Source organism: Syngnathus floridae, chromosome 9 (assembly GCF_059516105.1).
Source record: "Syngnathus floridae isolate MCC-2025c chromosome 9, RoL_Sflo_1.0, whole genome shotgun sequence".
In the NCBI taxonomy this organism is placed as follows: domain Eukaryota; kingdom Metazoa; phylum Chordata; class Actinopteri; order Syngnathiformes; family Syngnathidae; genus Syngnathus; species Syngnathus floridae.
This window is the reverse complement of record NC_142421.1, coordinates 8,266,376-8,282,742: the sequence shown is the minus strand read 5'-3', so window position 1 is coordinate 8,282,742 and position 16,367 is coordinate 8,266,376. Positions and strand designations below refer to the sequence as shown.

Below are 16,367 nucleotides of genomic sequence, written 5' to 3'. Positions count from 1 at the left end.
TTCAGAGAAAATAAGACAATCTTGAAATGTCACAAAAGTGAAATTATTTGTAATATTTGAATACGACTGTGCTACCTGGTGGCAAGCAAATACACCACTACAGTACTGGTCTTGACAATATTGTTAATTTAAGAACAATAAGGTTGGAGACAACAAAAAAAAAGTACAGTTAAACCCAGCAAATTACGTTCAAGAGTTAGGTGACTAAAATGCCTTCCCATTAATAGGAAATATGAAAAGCTGAATTGTTCCGAGGAAAAATGGCCCATAAAAAATGACAATACATGAGATCCTAATTGATTAATTGGACTAAAACACAATAAATACAGACCATAAAACATGTCCTCGGTGACACAAGAAGCACTACAAAGTACAAACCCTCTCCAATGTTCACATTATACATTGATAAATGTGTACAATCAATCTGCAACATCAATTGGATGGCTGCAATGCATACACGGGGAAAAACTTGAACCATACAGGTTTCCTTTGTGTTGGGAAGGATGGGAAGATGGCTTTCAGCCACCTTGTGGCTATAAGGCGTCATTAGCATGCCTTTGACTCTCCTCAAGTGTTACTTTCGAACTAAGCGGTATATGTCAAAGTATCAAGTGTCTCGGGTCCCCGTCTCACAGGTGATGCAGAGTTCAGATGAGATGGGAAGAGGGCAAACTCCTCAGTCGCTGTCAAACTTAATCGAGTTGACCGAGGTGCTGATGGCGCCGCCAAGATAGTTTCCCCTCTTCTTCTTTGTCTTTTCGTGGCGGAATGATTTGCCTTTGGTTGAGCGGAGCGCTTGATTTGCTCTCTGGCCCCAATCGCGATTGGAACCCTTCTGAAAACAAGAATTATGTCATTAATAGCAGCAACTGCCACAGGAGCGGCTCACACTTCAGTAGTTCTTTCTTACCCTAGCTTCAAAAGAGTTGTCAGCAAGGCGGGGGTCCACGGGGACTTCTTCCTCCCGTATTCTTCGGAAAGGACCGTTGGACTGTAAACACGTCAGTGGTTTTTAGGACCTCTATTTTGGGGATCTGTTGTGTCGTGTGTGTGCGAGTGTTGTTGCTCTACCTTGTTGGCTTTGGGAAACGTTTGTGGGGTAGTGGTTGCTTTTTTGTATTTTGGAGTCGTTGCATGCATCATTTTAGTTTCTGAAGAATTGTCAGCCTTTTGCATGCCATTAGTGCCTGCATCAATTGAAAAAGAAAGTTCATTTCAACTTGCCATCATTATCTTGCTCACACTTTTAGATCAGTCTTCACTTACCATTGGTCTTAGGGGTGGTGGCAGCTTTTTCTGGCTCGTCCTCTTCATCGTCTGAGCTGCTGCTGTCTTTAGCTTTCGTGGTCTTGGCTGATGCAGCGGGTGTAGAAGTTTTACTTTTCCCACTGGCCTCTTCTTCTGAACTGCTATCACTGGATGATGACTCAGCGGGTTTAGCTTTGGGAGCTTTGCCGTTGGCGACGGCAGCCTTGGCAGGGGTGTTCTTGACCTGCGTCTCAGAGTCTGAGCTGCCGGACGAATCGGAGCTACTCTCCTCGGCCTTCTTGGCTGGAGCTGCTTTCGAAGCTGTGGGTTTAGACACCGCTGCTGCTTTCTTGGCCACAGGTTTGGTCTTTGCTTGGGCTTCTTCTTCTTCAGAAGAAGAGTCGCTGTCTGAACTGCTCTCTGCAGGAGCTGCTGCAGCCTTTGCTGGGGGAGCGGCAGCTTTGGTTGCAGCTGGCTTGGCTTTCGGAGGTTCATCCTCTTCTTCGGATGAAGAGTCAGACTCTGAACTGCTTTCCGCTGCGGGGGTGGCAACCTTTGAAGCAGGTGTGGAGGGCTTGGCAGCGGGAGTGGCAGGCTTGGCGGCAGGCTTGGTAGTAGATTTAGCCGCCGCTGCAGGCTTCGCTTTCACAGTCTCATCTTCAGATGAGGAGTCAGAGTCTGAACTACTTTCTGCAGCAGCTGTCTTTGCAGCAGGAGTCGCAGGCTTCGTAGCTGGCTTAGCTTTAGCCGGTTGTTCCTCCTCAGATGATGAGTCTGACTCAGAGCTGCTCTTTGCCACTGCCTTTTTTGTTGCTGCCGGGGTGGCAGCCTTTGAAGCTGGGGTGGCAGCTTTAGCAGGAGCTGGTTTTGCTTTGACTGGCTCTTCATCTTCAGATGTGGAGCCCCATCCAGAACTACTCTCTTCTGCTGCTGCCTTTGCTGGGGTTGCAGCCTTTGCTGGGGTTGCCGCCTTTGCGGCAGGGGTGGAAGGTTTACTTGCAGGTGCCTTGGTCTTTGCAGGTTCTTCATCCTCAGATGAGGAGCCAGACTCCGAACTGCTTTTTGCTTTAGCCTGCGCGTTGGCACCCTTTGCTGCAGGAGTAGAAGTTTTTGAAGCTGGCTTTGCAGTTGCCTTTGTTTTTGCAGGTTCTTCATCCTCAGATGAGGAGCCTGACTCTGAACTGCTTTTTGCTTTAGCCTTTGCTTTGCTCCTTGTTACAGGAGTAGAAGTTTTTGAAGCTGGTTTTGCGGTCACCTTGGTTTTTGCAGGTTCTTCATCCTCAGATGAGGAGCCAGACTCTGAACTGCTTTTTGCTTTAGCCTTTGCCGGGGTTGCTGCCTTTGCCGGGGTTGCTGCTTTTGCCGGGGTTGCTGCCTTTGCCGGGGTGGCTGCCTTTGCCGGGGTGGCTGCCTTTGCTGCTTTTGCTGCCTTTGCAGGAGTTGCCGCCTTTGCGACAGGCGTGGAAGGTTTACTTGCAGGTGCCTTGGTTTTTGCAGGTTCTTCATCCTCAGATGAGGAGTCTGACTCTGAACTGCTTTTTGCTTTAGCCTTTGCTTTGCTCCTTGTTACAGGAGTAGACGTTTTTGAAGCTGGCTTTGCAGGTTTTGCAGTCGCTGGCTTTGCTTTTGCTGGTTCTTCCTCTTCAGACGAGTAGTCAGAGTCTGAACTGCTTTCTGCTGCCGCAGCGGTGGTTGTGACTTTGGCAGCAGCAACAGCAGTCTTTGCTGCAACGGGCTTGGCTTTGGGTTCTTCTTCCTCTTCAGATGAAGAGTCAGTGTTACTCTCAGCAGCAGCTGGTGTTGCAGGTTTAGCGGAAGGTTTAGCAGCAGGTTTAGCGGCAGGTTTAGCGGCCGGTTTAGCCGCCGGTTTAGCCGCCGGTTTAGCCGCCGGTTTAGCCGCCGGTTTAGCCGCCGGTTTAGCCGCCGGTTTAGCCGCCGGTTTAGCAGCAGGCTTCGCTGGTGCTTCATCTTCTGAGCTGCTGTCTGAAATGTAATGATAAACAATATTGTTAAAAGTGTTGAATGTAAAAATGTACTTCAACAGTTATGGAGCAATACTAGTCATTCTGGAATGTAAAGTTCACCAGTAGGTCAAATGGGTTTTATCCCCAAAGAAATAAGAGCTAAGCAAGTCTTGCCTTCGCTTGAGGAATCATCTTTCTTCGCGGGGGTCTGTTTTAGTGCGGCCGCTTTCCCTGGTGTGGCCTTGAGTGGAGGCTTTTGGGGCTCTTCTTCATCTGAACTTGAATCTAAGAGGACACGCTTGTTATACAACAATACAAGCAACTGGCTTTGTCTAGCCTATGAGAGACAGACTAAGTACAGGGTTTGCTACCTGAGCTGTCAGAACTGGACTCTTTCGTGGGAGCAGGCTTCTTCAAAGCAAGTTTTGTAGGCCCTGTCTTCTTTTGGGGTACAGGTTTAGCTGCACAAAGCAAAACCTCATTGGACACATTACAACAAATACTCCACATGCACAGGTAATCTGAAATTAAAGATGTTTTACCAACTACTTTCTTCTCGTCATCCTCCTCACTACTGTCCGAGGAGTCGTCGTCCGTGGCCTTAGTTGCTGCTGCAGGTCCTGCTTTCTGTAGTGAAGGAGGAGGTGGGACTGCACTGTACACTCCTGTTAAAACATAAATCAACAGTTAAACCTATAACAAAAAAACAGAGTCCAAAGATAATGGCAAGAACCAAACAAAGAATTAACAAGTCTTGTACCAATTGCGTCCACTATGGCCAGTATTCTCCACTAGTTAATCTCACTAGTCTATGCAGTCCTTATTAGATGTTTACTGCATTTGTAAGAATAAATAGCATTCTGCACTTAACTCAAATTATTAGTACTGCTACCCTCTAGCGGCCATAATTGATACTATATACCAGGGGTCACCAACACGGTGCCCGCGGGCACCAGGTAGCCCGTGAGGACCGCATGAGTCGCCCGCAGGACTGTTCTAAAATTAGCTCAAATAGCGGCACTTGTCAGTGAGCTGCATCTATTTATTTTACAGTCAAACCTCGGTTTCTGAACGTCCCGGTTCTCGAACAAGTCGGAATTTGAATAAAAAATTCGAGATTTTTTTCTTCGGTTGTTGAACAAAATTCATAGGTCGACCCTCACTAGATGAGCCGGGAGGACCCGAGAAAACCCGACCGCGCGGCCCGGATGCCGACTGAATCTGTGGTTATGGTATTTTCGTTACTTTGAGGATTGTATTAACCCCTAATCATGCCTCCAAAGAAAGCAAGTGGGAGCAGTAAAGCCATCCTAAAACACAAAGACGCTCTTAAAGCAATGCGACACTGAGCGCCCGGCGCGCTGCGGTTGCGCGATCGGACCAAATAAAGCTCCCCGCGCACTGAGGTCCACTTAAATTGTGGAACTTAGGACTTTAAGAATATTTTCTAAATTTCAGCGACGGCTCTGTCACAATAATGCGACCAGCGCGGCGCAGTTGCGCGGTAGGCGACGCGCTACGGTTGCGCGTTCGGCGGTGCGCTGCAGTTGCGCGATCGGGCAAAAATGCGCAAATGAAAAAAATGTTTAAAAAAAAAAAGGGGGGGTTCCTTTTAGTCTTGGAACGGACTAAATTTTTTTCTATTATTTGTAATGGGAAAAATAGATTCGGAATTCGACCAATTTGCTTCTCGAACCGCCTTCTGGAACGGATGGTAGTCGAAAACCGAGATTTGACTGTATTTTTGCTATTCTTGTTAAAACCACACTTACATGAGAACTGGAAATAACAATGATAACACAAAGTGCTAAATTGAGCAAATTGGCTATTTCAGAAGTGTGTGTCAAACTGGTAGCTCTTTGCCTTAATCAGTACCCAGGAAGTAGCTCTCGGTTTAAGAAAGGTTGGTGACCCCTGCTATATACCTTAGTTTTGACTTGGCATTAGAAGTTAGTGGTCTATGAGAACAAGGTTTGGTAATACTGCTTAAGGTGGACGTCTAGTCAAGTAGTGAATGTGACAATTTTTAAAATGAAACAAACCTTTTCGTTTCTTCCTGGGCGGAGCCTTCTCTTCAGAGGGCGAGTCCTCGCTGCTTGAATCTGCAGCTGCAGCTACTGTTTTCACTTGGGCAGGTTTGACTGGAGCCTAGTGTAGAAAAAAGTCCCCAAAAATTGCAACAGCACTTCTCGATCTCTGACAACAAAGGTTGGATTTGCACGAAAGGATATGTGATAGGAGTCATTGCAGTGATTATTCCTGTCTGGGTGAAAGTGGCCTGAATGCATATTATTTGCACTTCAAAAGTGACACATATGTGAATCCGGCTTCCCTGTGCATGCTTTCAGCTTTTAATGACAATAAATAAGTAAACCACCAAATAAATAAATAGCAGTAAAGAACAGCGTATGTGGAGCCTCAGTAAGAGGTCTTGCTCACTGTTAAATCATTAAGTGTGTGCAGGCGGCTCGTTGAATGAAATTATTGAACAGAATCACTCAGAGTGAATTGGAAATTTTACATGACTGCATCATAGATCTGTGCAAATCGATGTCCGTTTGCTCACCTTGGCCGGTTCCTCGTCCTCTGATGAAGTTTCTTCACTGCTGCTGCTTTCTGTTTTTTTCTTAGCCGCTCGAATAGCAGGAACAGCAGCTTTGGGCTTGGTGGCAGACACTGGCTCTATCATTCAGAATGAAATATTACATGTTATGTAGTTATAAGAACACATCATAATGCATGAAAAAGTGAAAAAGACACTACTTGATGGAGCTTTGGTGGCTTGCTCCTCTTCAGAGTCAGATTCTTCACTGCTCGAGCTGCTGTCTTTCTTTCTATTTCCACTTGCAGCTGCTGTAGGCTTTACTGGGGCCTAATGGGGGGGAAAGGGGGGTTCAATAATTAAAGAACACCATGATGTTATTTACTGGTGACTCCTACCTTAGCAGGAGTCTTTTTTTCTTCAGATTTACTCGATTTTTTACTGCTGCTAGATGCAGCTTTTGCAGCCGCAGGTTTGGTAGCTGCTGCCTTAACTGGTGTTGCCTTGGCTGTTGGGAGGGAAACAGTCTCAGAATGGTTTCAAAATATACCAATAATAATTTAAATTGTACTGGGACATTACCAGCAGTAGAATTTTGCACTTTGGCACTGGCTTCATCCTCTTCACTGCTGGACTCTTCACTGCTGGAGCTCTCTTTACTGGCTTTTGCCTTCTTGGCTACTGAGCCAGCGGCTTCAGTTTGGTCAGTAATCACCTTGCGCTTCTGAGCTTGAGGTGATCTAAGTGCATACAGATAAAAAAAATACAACTTTGTACATTACAGCTATCTTAACAGCAAACGAGATTTCAAATAATTGTTATGGTAAAACACTAGTCCATGGCTGTTTTGGGGCCCAAATACCTAAAGCTGTCAGCATGGGGGTCAAGAAACTCTTGATCCATCGAAACATTAACAGTATGCTCTATTTTTCAGTTAGCAGTAAATGTTCGTCTTTATTCACCCGTGCATTTTCTTTTTGTAATATTCTTGTATAGTGTGCAAAATGTGAGCCTTAGCTCAATTAGGTTTGTAAATCATCCCATTACATGGTATATCATTCACACTTCTTTTTTTAATCTAAAAATGTAAATCACATCACTTCTACAACTGCACAATTTGAAATGCAACCAACTCACTTCACCCAGAAGTCGTAAATGTTGAGAAGAGGTTCTTCATTTGGATCCTGTGGACTCTAGAAGAAACGCAGAAACAGATATAATCCTTGAATTTGACACGATACACAAATCAAATTTTGACGAAGATAAAGTGGATTAATTGAGAGTACACTAGCAACGTGGACTGGTCAGATTCGGATCGAGTAATCCACGTGCAAACTTTCCGCATTTGCACATGGGTCGGTCTCCAGTTTAACATGGCATGCTATCGTCCATCTGCCCGACCACCGTGCCATACTTACCACTTTAACATGCTTGACGAACTGCTGAGCCGCCTTGGTGAACTTGTTCTCCAGCAGAAACGAATAAACACATTTGTACAAATCACTGGGAACCGACTTGTGTTCCGCCATTTTCACCACGCCGAGTGAAAACGAAGGGAAGTGACCTAAAACGCTTCGGCAACTGCTCATGCGCAATGGGAAGACAACCTAAAGAAATAGAGCGCTCACTCCAACCAATACAAGCAGCACATAATCTAAATGGGTTCTTAAATTGGTTAATTAATTGATTCCTACGTCAGACACGTCGTCCCTTCCACTATTTTATTTTGACTACCAATTATGCCGAAACATGTTTTCAAAAGCACGCCTATTCTAACACAAGACGTTGGTTCCTCGGTCTCAAGAAATACATCTTGAGTAAGACCTCTGTTCTCATTTGATCTTCGTGTTGTCGTATAAATTTCTAATAAAACAAAACATTTTTTTTTCAACCACGTAGTGCATTTCCAAAAACAAAATATAAAAGTAACTTTTATCAACTACTTTTCCGGCAGGGTTATTATCTTCTTCCAAATTCGACTCAAACTAAACATGCAGGCGCAAGATTTATACGTCATCGCGAAAGACCTTTCTTCCTCGTGTCACAACATGGTCGACTTTGAAAAGATTCTAGTAGAAATGACAGCTACCGATTGAAAATCTGCGTTAAATCTTCGCATCCTGGTCCACTGCAACAATGCCACGCTACGAACTGGCTCTTATCCTGAAGGCGATGACGCGCCCAGAGACAGCAGCGGCTCTCCGGCGGACAGTGGAGACTTTAATGGAGCGGGGTGCTGTGGTGAGAGACATGGAGAATCTTGGAGAGAGACTCTTGCCTTATGTGATAACCAAACACAACCAGAGACACCGCCGAGGATCATATTTTCTGATTGACTTCTACGCGGCTCCCAGCATCCTCACGGGCCTTACCAATCACTTACACCGTGACGTGGACGTGGTGAGGCCCACTGTGTTGAAGAAGGACACGCAGAAATCCAGTCAAACATGCTGTGGCACCCAGCAGTGATGATGGAACGTAGGTACTCCGTATGATCTCATATTCTTAAACAAATACATATATCAGTCCAAAATGAACATGTTTTTCCCTTTTTTCCCCTCAAACAGGTGTTTGCAGTTTTATCCAGAGGATGTAATGTATGCTGAATGTTTGACCTCTTCCATGGCTATTGGACTGAATTGATCTGATTTGTGATAATGATGATGATAATAAACAACGTTTTTTTTTATTTTGGTGGAAGTGTGTGAAACTTTTACTATCAGACATTAAAACAATATTCAAAAAGCAACACTTTCACTTTAGCTACATGCACTGAAATCATTCACTTTTATTGAAGTTGTATGTGAATATAGTCGCATTTAACATGCAGTGGTATTCTCGTGACTCCATGTATTAAATGACTTTTGTTTTCTGTTCAGAAATTAATGTTAACATAAAAGAGACAGGACAGTGTTAGTGTTGTTTGCATGTGTGCCTCACTATCAACAGATTTGGGTTCTCCACACATTAGTGTGGGTTTTCTCCCGGTACACATTTAAATATCAACAAGTTATATTTATTGTGCATTTGAAATCAAATACAGCAAAGTTAGCAAGCCGCCTTGACAAACATCAGAAGGTCAATATGTTTTCATTCTTATTGTCTTCAATACACATGAGCTCAGCAGGTTAACTCTAGACAATTATATTACCACGAACTGTGATAGTTCTCATTTACCTCAACTTTATAATTTATTTATATTTATCTTATGAGCGATATTAGCATATCTATTGTATGCAAATGCATATACTTCCTTGTTCTCATTTGCTTTCATGGCTTCCTCTGGGAACTTCAGTTTTCTTCCGCATGTTGCAAAAATTGCATGTTCAATGTAAACCATCTAAAATGTCGATTATTATCGGTGTTTGTGGTAATCTATCTTCGTATGCGTGCCTTGCAATTGGCTGGCTACCAATTCAGGGTCTGTCTCTTGTCTCTTGCTTAGTTGAGGTATGCTCAATGAGAAGCAACCGTATTGAAATATGCACACGTTGATATAAATGAGGCTATTCAGTAGTCCTATCTTTATAAGGAATCAAAATATTTTAAGCTATCGCCGAGATATGTTTAATGAACTTTTCAAAGCAAACAACAGTGTTTGCCAACCGCCCAACAGGTTGAGAAATTAAAGGTGTTGGTCTGTAATATCTTAGTAAATGCCATCTTCTGCACACATGATCTCACCAAATTAAATGTTGGCTCATAATATTGCCACAGTCAACATTAGTTCTCATCACAGTTGGAATGCATTACTGGAATTTGTTAGCTAACTTCTCTAAAAAAAAAAAAAAAAAGCTTAGCCTTTCCAAGCATTAGTCATTACGTAAGCGAGTGATGGTGCACTGTTTAGCATGTCCGCCTCACAGTTAGGAGGGTGCGGGTTTGGTTCCCACAAACATCCCACAAACATGCTTGGTAGGCCGATTGAGCACTCCAAATTGTCCCTAGGTGTGAGTGTGGATGGTTGTTCATCTTTGTGTGCCCTGCAATTGGCTGGCAACAAGTTCAGGGCGCCCCCACCTACTGCCCGATGACGGCTGGGGTCGGCTCCAGCACGCCTGTGACCCCCGTGAGGACAAAGCGGTACAGAAAATGGATGGATGGAGTTTACAATATTATCCCAATTGTTGATTTCTGCTTATACTCAAGAAGGATTAAAATACCTGTGCAGTTGCAAAAAATTATATGATGGTGACAGTTTGACCCAGAGTATTTCTTTTTAAATGGTGACCAGAAAAGTCCTTATTTCAACCAATCAGATTTATTTTTCTGTTGTATTGTTACTTTATGTAAATTGCTTTGTTAAATTGTTGTAAAAGCACTATATAATTAAAGACGTATTATGCATTTTTTTGCTCCATGTGTAATGATGGAAAAGAAAAATAAAGAAATATTCAAAATGCACATTATAAAATACATACGAGAACACATACGAGAACACATACGCAAGGTTAAAGGTCAGGTCCATACTAAAAATAAACGTTTCCAATCCTGAACTTTGTCCTTGTAACAATCTTGCTAACGTACCGACAGTTTGCTTGGCGGAGGTCGCGAGTCAAGTGACACTGATGAGTCACATGTTTATGCTGAGTAGTCAGCTGACTAGTAGCTATAAAGCTTTGAACTGAATACGTAGTTCGCGATTGCGCTTGGATCTCTGACAACTCAGCGTACCAAACGAGCCTGAAAACAGCAGAGTCATGCTGCTTCTAACGCTTCTCTTCGTATCCTCAGGTAATGTTCAAACACACGACAAAATGAATATTGATATTAAGTATTTACTGTCGTGTACATAAAGTCACCGGGAAGCCCTTTTAGTTCGGCTTGTTATTGGTAGGCGGAAGCGACACCAAAATAAGAAGCCTTCTAAACTGTAAACACTATTACAGTACAATGAGCTGCTGTATAATATTGTTGCTGTGGTAGATTTTTCCCAAATGTGTGTCTTAATTGTACAAATCTATCTCTTCAAAAACAGTATTTCGGTTACGCTAGCCTTGTTAGCATGAAAGCTAACGGCTGGTTAAGAGAGAGCCATGCCCTCGTTTCACATGTGTTTTCTTCTTCCTGAACACAAATATGGCATGAAGATTTAGCATTATCTGTGGAGTCAGTCACTCAACATTTTACTCTGACCCGGATAGATTAGTGGATTGAATATTACCTGATAGAAAATTCACCTCGTTAGCAATATAACAAATTTGTTAGATGGCTGAGTCTGTTTTGGGCAAAATAGATATTTTGGACAATCTTTTTGCATAACTGTGGGCTTTGACATGTTGACTCAGTGATAAGCGATTAATGCCTTGTGATTTTAGTTGGTGCTTGTTTTTTTCTTTAGTCTAACTTTGCAGTCAGATTGTTCCATGTGTGATAGTCTGAGTTAACCCAGAATTGTATTAAACTGCTTTTATCTGAGGATCTGAATCTGACTGCTTAGTTCTAAAAATGTGGAGCTAGTAAAAGTCAAACAGGTTGAAAGTTCAATTCTCTTTTTAATTCTATTGAAGTGGTGGTCGGTAAATAATGGTTCTTTGACTGTTTTGCAGCTGTGGCTACCCCCTTACTGGGCACAGAGCAGTGTGCTCGTGGACCCCCCTACTGGTGTCAGAACGTGAAGACTGCATCTCTGTGTGGTGCTGTGACTCACTGCCAGCAGAATGTCTGGAACAAACCCCAGATGGTGAGACTCCTCCTGCCTTTCCTCTTTTTCTGAAACATCACTTCCATTTTATCTTTTCTGACCTCTGTAATACACCCAGGATTGTAACTTTATTATTTTAACTGACACTTCTCTAATCTTGTTCCAGAAAAGCGTGCCATGTGACCTGTGTAAAGAAGTGGTGATGGTAGTCTTGCAGGTTTTGAAGGACAATGCTACACAGGTTTGAAAGAATACTTTATAATCCACGTTGTATACTTTTAGGCACTTTTCGTTTAAATGTTAATTACTGATTGCAGACTGAGATCATTGGCTACTTGGAGAAAGCCTGCCAGCTCATTCCCGAACAAGGTTTGAGTGAAGAGTGCAAGGAGATGGTTGACAATTACTACCCCATTGTCATAGGAATCATCATGGGAGAGCTGGTGAGTGGTCTCCTCTTGCTTGAGAGGGCATATTTTATCTTGACCCTCTGAGATGAATGATGCTTCTGCTTTGGGCTTTTGAAAGGGAAGCGATTCCAAGTAGAAAGCAGAAATGAAGAAGCCATCATGCAAAAACAGAACCTTGTGCCTTGCAGCATTGTTGCCTAGCTTACGCAAATGATCTATCACATATTTCTAGGAGGATCCTGGTGTGGCTTGTGGAGCCATTGGCTTGTGTCGCTCCCAGCAGATGGCGCTGGCCAAGTTTCAGGACCAGTTGATGTCCAATGAGATCCGACAGATTGACCTCTCCAAGTCAGCCACACCTTTCCTCCTCAATGTTCCTGGGCTCTTGTACCCGCAGGAAAAGCCCAAACAGGAAGCTCCAGTCAAAGTACGTTCTCAGGCTGCACTGCTGTGAACAAAGTACGTTCCGCATCGGTCATTTAACATTGCCTCTTGTCCTCTCCTTAGGGAAGTAGTGATGTGTGTCAAGACTGCATTAAGTTCATGACTGATGCTCAAGCACAGCAAAAGGAGAATTCCTCATTTGTTAACTCGCTCATTGCGAAATTTGAGGACGATTGTGACAAGATGGGACCGGGTGTGTCAGACATGGTGAGTGACACACACTCTTGTCACATTTTTCTGTATTGTACCCTTTCACTTAAATATTGCACATCAGGATCAGCATGACCTCTAAGATCTGAGTCTTGGTCTACACATTTTGTAATCTTTAATATTCCCATTGGGAATATGCATGCCATGTCAAAATAATAAAACCTTTCACTCTTTCTGACACTGTCACGCTCTTCCCCTTTACAGTGCAAGCAGTACATCAGCATGTACGGCAGCCTTGTTCTTCAAAAGATCTTTGCCACGGTGAGTCCTTCCATGTCATGGTAGAACTCGTCTACTCCTAAAACTATTAGGAGGGCAATATTTTGTTCAAATTGTCCATTCTGGCCTGCTGACATTTTTTGCACCCACCCCTTTGCCCCCCCCATACTTAATCTCCCCTTCATTTATGTCTTTTCTTCTTCCCTTTTGGCTCTATGCTGCTCCTCAGGATCAGGTAGGTCTTGTACGTTGATGCTGTAGCTTTTTAACCTTATGCTTTTGCTACTGTGTTACTTACCCAACACTGTAGCGACTAAATGTCAGGCCATCTAGTTGCACTGCCTTTAACATACCATAACATTTTGCTTCTTTTAATAACCCGCACAAGGATTGCTAGCTGTTTTCTTTTTTTTTTTTAATTATACTGAATATATGATATGTTTTTGAGTCTTGTGACTGGTTGAGCACATTAGTCTGCTGTGACCTGGATTGCAAGTACTGTCTTGAATTAACTATACAGCTTTGTTCTGATTTTGGGCAGATTTGAGCTAATACCTCTCACCGCTGCAGAAATGTACATTGGATACGTGGATATGCTTTTGCCAGGGTCCAACAATTTACATGCATGGGAATTAATACTGTGCATTGGACGACTGTAGCATGAGTTTGATCCATGGCAATTTGAACCTTGTGTCTTTTTCTGTCCACAGGATCCCAAGGAGTGCTGTTCCATTGCTGGCTTCTGTAGCGCAGGTGTAGAGTCCACTCCCATGTTGAAACTGCAGGCTGCTGATATTTTACCTGCTGCAAAGACCGTGCCTGCTCTCAGTCTTGTTCCTGCCACCAAGGTGAAATCTACAAAAACCAAGGTACGTAGGCACTCAAGCCAAATCCTCACAGTTTTTTAATTGCGTGAACTGAAATTGTTTAAATTGTCAGACAGTTTCACAGAAGCTGTGCTCTCTGTGTTCCAGCCTATGGTGCGAGTTCGCGATTCCGCTTATTGTGCAATTTGCGAATTTGTGATGAAGCAGTTGGAAAGCATGTTGGAAGATCAGACAACTGAGGTAGGATGTGGATCAAATAAAGCAAACTGTTAAGGTTGTTCATGTACTTTCTCTTATACTTGAGGCCATATGCTACATTTGCCCCCAGGAGCAGGTGATTGAAGCTGTGGAGAAGGTTTGTAACTATTTGCCTCAAACCTTGACTTCTGAGTGCAAGGACTTGATCGAGACCTACGGCCAGGCCATCATTGAGTTGCTGGTCCAGCAGGCTGACCCAAAAACTATTTGCACCGTGTTGGCACTCTGCAAAGATGCCACCCGTGCATTTGTCCGTAAGTTCTCCACCTTATATACAATGACTGCAAAAATGTCCCAGTTGCACTATACTGGTTGTCTAATACCAAAACCCTTTCCAGCTGCCCTTGATAAGACTGTCTTCAAAACTGGTGGCTACTGCAAGGTGTGCAAGATGGCTGTCTCCTACATCGACGGAATCCTTGAAAAGAATGCCACTGAGGAGCAGATTCAGGAGGCAGTGAGGAAAGTTTGCAGTTTCCTGCCTGACTCCTACCAGACAGAGGTGAGCAGATTCACATAGAACTAGTTGCGCTTTTTCAGACAATTCTATTAAATCTTGTCTGTGTGTCAACAGTGTGATCAACTGGTTGAACAGTACGAGCCCATGATGGTGCAAATGCTCCTTCAGATGCTCGACCCAGACTTTGTGTGCCTGGTGGGTATAGTCATCCCCTTTGCTGTGTTGTCGCTCTGCAAAGTTTGGAGTTAAGAATTCTTTGTGCGGGTGTGTTAATAGCAAGTGGGCGCCTGTCCTGAGGCTCTGCGCAGACTACTGGGAAGAGAGCAGTGCACTTTCGGACCCTCATTCTGGTGCAGGAACATGGAGACAGCAACCCAATGCAATGTACGTCACTTGCACATGCATTAACACCTTGGAGTGGAACGTCAGGTTAAACCTAAAATATCATGAACTTTTCTATTCAGCTTAATTTGACCATGTTGCAGTACTTTATTTTCGATAATTTGTTTGGTAAAGAGCGAAATGGCAACATCTAGCAGGTGTTTGAACCATAAATCGAACAATACATTTACTGGTTCAGTTAGAATCACCTTGCCATCATGAGACCAAGACGATGCTATTGTGAGGCTTTCCCCCGAGGAACGTGGCAACTAGCTTAGTCACATAACAGAAAGACATAGAATGGAAATATATTGGTTAATTCAATAAACACCTAGTCTGAATTTGGTCATTAAAGTTTTTGGAGAACGGAAAGCGGTGCAAAAAACAGTTACTGAAACACAAAATACTTGGATTTGTCCTGAGATGGTCAAGTTAAGTTCACCTGTAAAGGTTGTAGTGTAATTTAGGGGCATCTAGAAATTTCACCTGAAAGCTGAAGCACCATATTTTTGTGAGTGAATAGATTGCAATTATTTATATGGTGGCATTAAGATTTCTCACTTATCTTTCAGGCTGTGGATCACTGCAAGCGCCACATGTGGGCATAGAGGAAGACCAGCGCCTCCTGAAATTTTTTTAGGGAAATAATTGCATCGCTGCTTCCGACTTTAACCGTTTTTTCTTTTCTGTACTACACTCAGTGACTTGTGTTTAATTTGATATGATTCGTGGAAAGGGACTGGACTTTTTTTCCCTCGCTGGGGCTAAATTACATGTACACAGACCTGCTATCTGGAAAGATGTTAATTTGTCACTAAGATTTCTCAGTTTGGCATATTTGAGTTGTATTCTTGTGCGCGCTGCATCAGATTATACATGTATGTAGTAACAAAAGTTGTATCACCTGTGGTGCCATGTCATTATGGCTTTTTCCTCCCTGTAGGAGCAAACAGAAGATGTCTGAAAAATGATCGACAGATGTAACCTTCAGCAGCATGTCCGATTCAAAAGCAAATTTTTATTTTTGTCAGTCATCTTGTTTTATTGTGATGTTTTTTTAGGAGGCAATGGCATGGCCCTTGAGTGTTCTTTCCATTGTTTGCACTTTCATAGCTGTTTGTAACTGGTAGGTTTTACACCAAGCATCTTCTGTTCTGCTTCATATCCTGAGCCAGCTATAAATTGATTGGATTTTAACAATTAAAATGATCTAAATCACTGGAACCATTTGATTTAGTCTCAACTGTTTTTTGAAATCTTAACTCCTAAATCATTTCAGAATCCATAGGTTCATTGGCATATGATGTATGCCATATGTCATCCCTTCTTTTGGGGGCCAAGAAGCATGCCCACACCTGCTTGGAGCTTCTTACCGTGGTCAACTCCGGAGTGGAAGACCGTACACTCCCTCTCACCCGAGAGTGATACCGGAGCCATGTGTGCCGATCTAGTTTCACTTCCACGTTTTGAATATAATTTTAGTCCAGCGAGGAGATATAGAAAAGTGAAATGATTGTTGATGGTTTTTCTTTACTAAAATTTAGGAACGTTATTGACAGTTATGATTTAAGAAAATACAAAAAAAATCTAAAGAGAAACATAGAACCTAGTGAGTAACAATCATAGTGGTACTTTTTTTGAAAAATTGCCTTTTATTAAGTGGGCCTAAATGTACTTTGTCTGTTCCTTTATTGGTAAAAAAAAAAAAAAACTTTCAACTGAATATCTTTGCATGAATGCAGTGAAACTGTTCTAATGTA

The 16,367-nt window shown here is 42.9% G+C and overlaps 3 protein-coding genes across 4 annotated transcripts; 2 read left to right on the top strand and 1 right to left on the bottom strand.

The window, feature by feature from the left end:
- Nucleotides 1-38: 38 nt before the first annotated feature.
- nolc1 (nucleolar and coiled-body phosphoprotein 1) lies at nt 39-7,329 on the bottom strand. The gene is made up of 14 exons (XM_088385983.1): nt 7,173-7,329; nt 6,892-6,947; nt 6,337-6,494; nt 6,153-6,262; nt 5,976-6,084; nt 5,779-5,894; nt 5,255-5,360; nt 3,755-3,877; nt 3,584-3,673; nt 3,387-3,497; nt 1,267-3,231; nt 1,072-1,187; nt 911-991; nt 39-835 (listed from the first exon to the last, which is right to left on the bottom strand). The coding sequence occupies exons 1-14, from the start codon at nt 7,281-7,283 to the stop codon at nt 677-679; spliced, it is 3,411 nt and encodes a 1,136-aa protein (XP_088242109.1). The 5' UTR covers nt 7,284-7,329; the 3' UTR covers nt 39-676.
- Nucleotides 7,330-7,742: 413 nt separating this feature from the next.
- On the top strand, nt 7,743-8,443 carry mrps6 (mitochondrial ribosomal protein S6). Of its 2 annotated transcripts, none has more exons than XM_088385992.1 (2): nt 7,743-8,236; nt 8,322-8,443. In XM_088385992.1, the coding sequence occupies exon 1, from the start codon at nt 7,891-7,893 to the stop codon at nt 8,221-8,223; it is 333 nt and encodes a 110-aa protein (XP_088242118.1). In that variant the 5' UTR covers nt 7,743-7,890; the 3' UTR covers nt 8,224-8,236; nt 8,322-8,443. The 2 variants fall into 2 exon arrangements, with proteins under 2 accessions (XP_088242118.1, XP_088242117.1); XM_088385991.1 differs by having other exon boundaries at nt 7,747-8,232.
- Nucleotides 8,444-10,321: 1,878 nt separating this feature from the next.
- Nucleotides 10,322-15,839, top strand: psap (prosaposin). Its single transcript, XM_088385984.1, has 14 exons — nt 10,322-10,488; nt 11,304-11,437; nt 11,565-11,639; nt 11,716-11,841; nt 12,041-12,235; nt 12,316-12,459; nt 12,667-12,723; nt 13,392-13,550; nt 13,656-13,748; nt 13,837-14,020; nt 14,105-14,268; nt 14,341-14,421; nt 14,503-14,610; nt 15,180-15,839. The coding sequence occupies exons 1-14, from the start codon at nt 10,455-10,457 to the stop codon at nt 15,213-15,215; spliced, it is 1,590 nt and encodes a 529-aa protein (XP_088242110.1). The 5' UTR covers nt 10,322-10,454; the 3' UTR covers nt 15,216-15,839.
- The last annotated feature ends 528 nt before the right edge of the window (nt 15,840-16,367 follow it).

Coding starts and splice junctions, on each gene's coding strand:
- nolc1 (XM_088385983.1), bottom strand. CDS start 7,283: ATGGCGGAACACAAGTCGGTTCCCAGTGATTTGTACAAATGTGTTTAT. Junction 5,895..5,975: donor AGCCACCAAAGCTCCATCAA/GTAGTGTCTTTT, acceptor TCTGAATGATAG/AGCCAGTGTCTGCCACCAAG. Junction 3,232..3,386: donor AGATGATTCCTCAAGCGAAG/GCAAGACTTGCT, acceptor ATTACATTTCAG/ACAGCAGCTCAGAAGATGAA.
- mrps6 (XM_088385992.1), top strand. CDS start 7,891: ATGCCACGCTACGAACTGGCTCTTATCCTGAAGGCGATGACGCGCCCA.
- psap (XM_088385984.1), top strand. CDS start 10,455: ATGCTGCTTCTAACGCTTCTCTTCGTATCCTCAG. Junction 11,640..11,715: donor TGAAGGACAATGCTACACAG/GTTTGAAAGAAT, acceptor TACTGATTGCAG/ACTGAGATCATTGGCTACTT. Junction 14,611..15,179: donor AGACAGCAACCCAATGCAAT/GTACGTCACTTG, acceptor CTTATCTTTCAG/GCTGTGGATCACTGCAAGCG.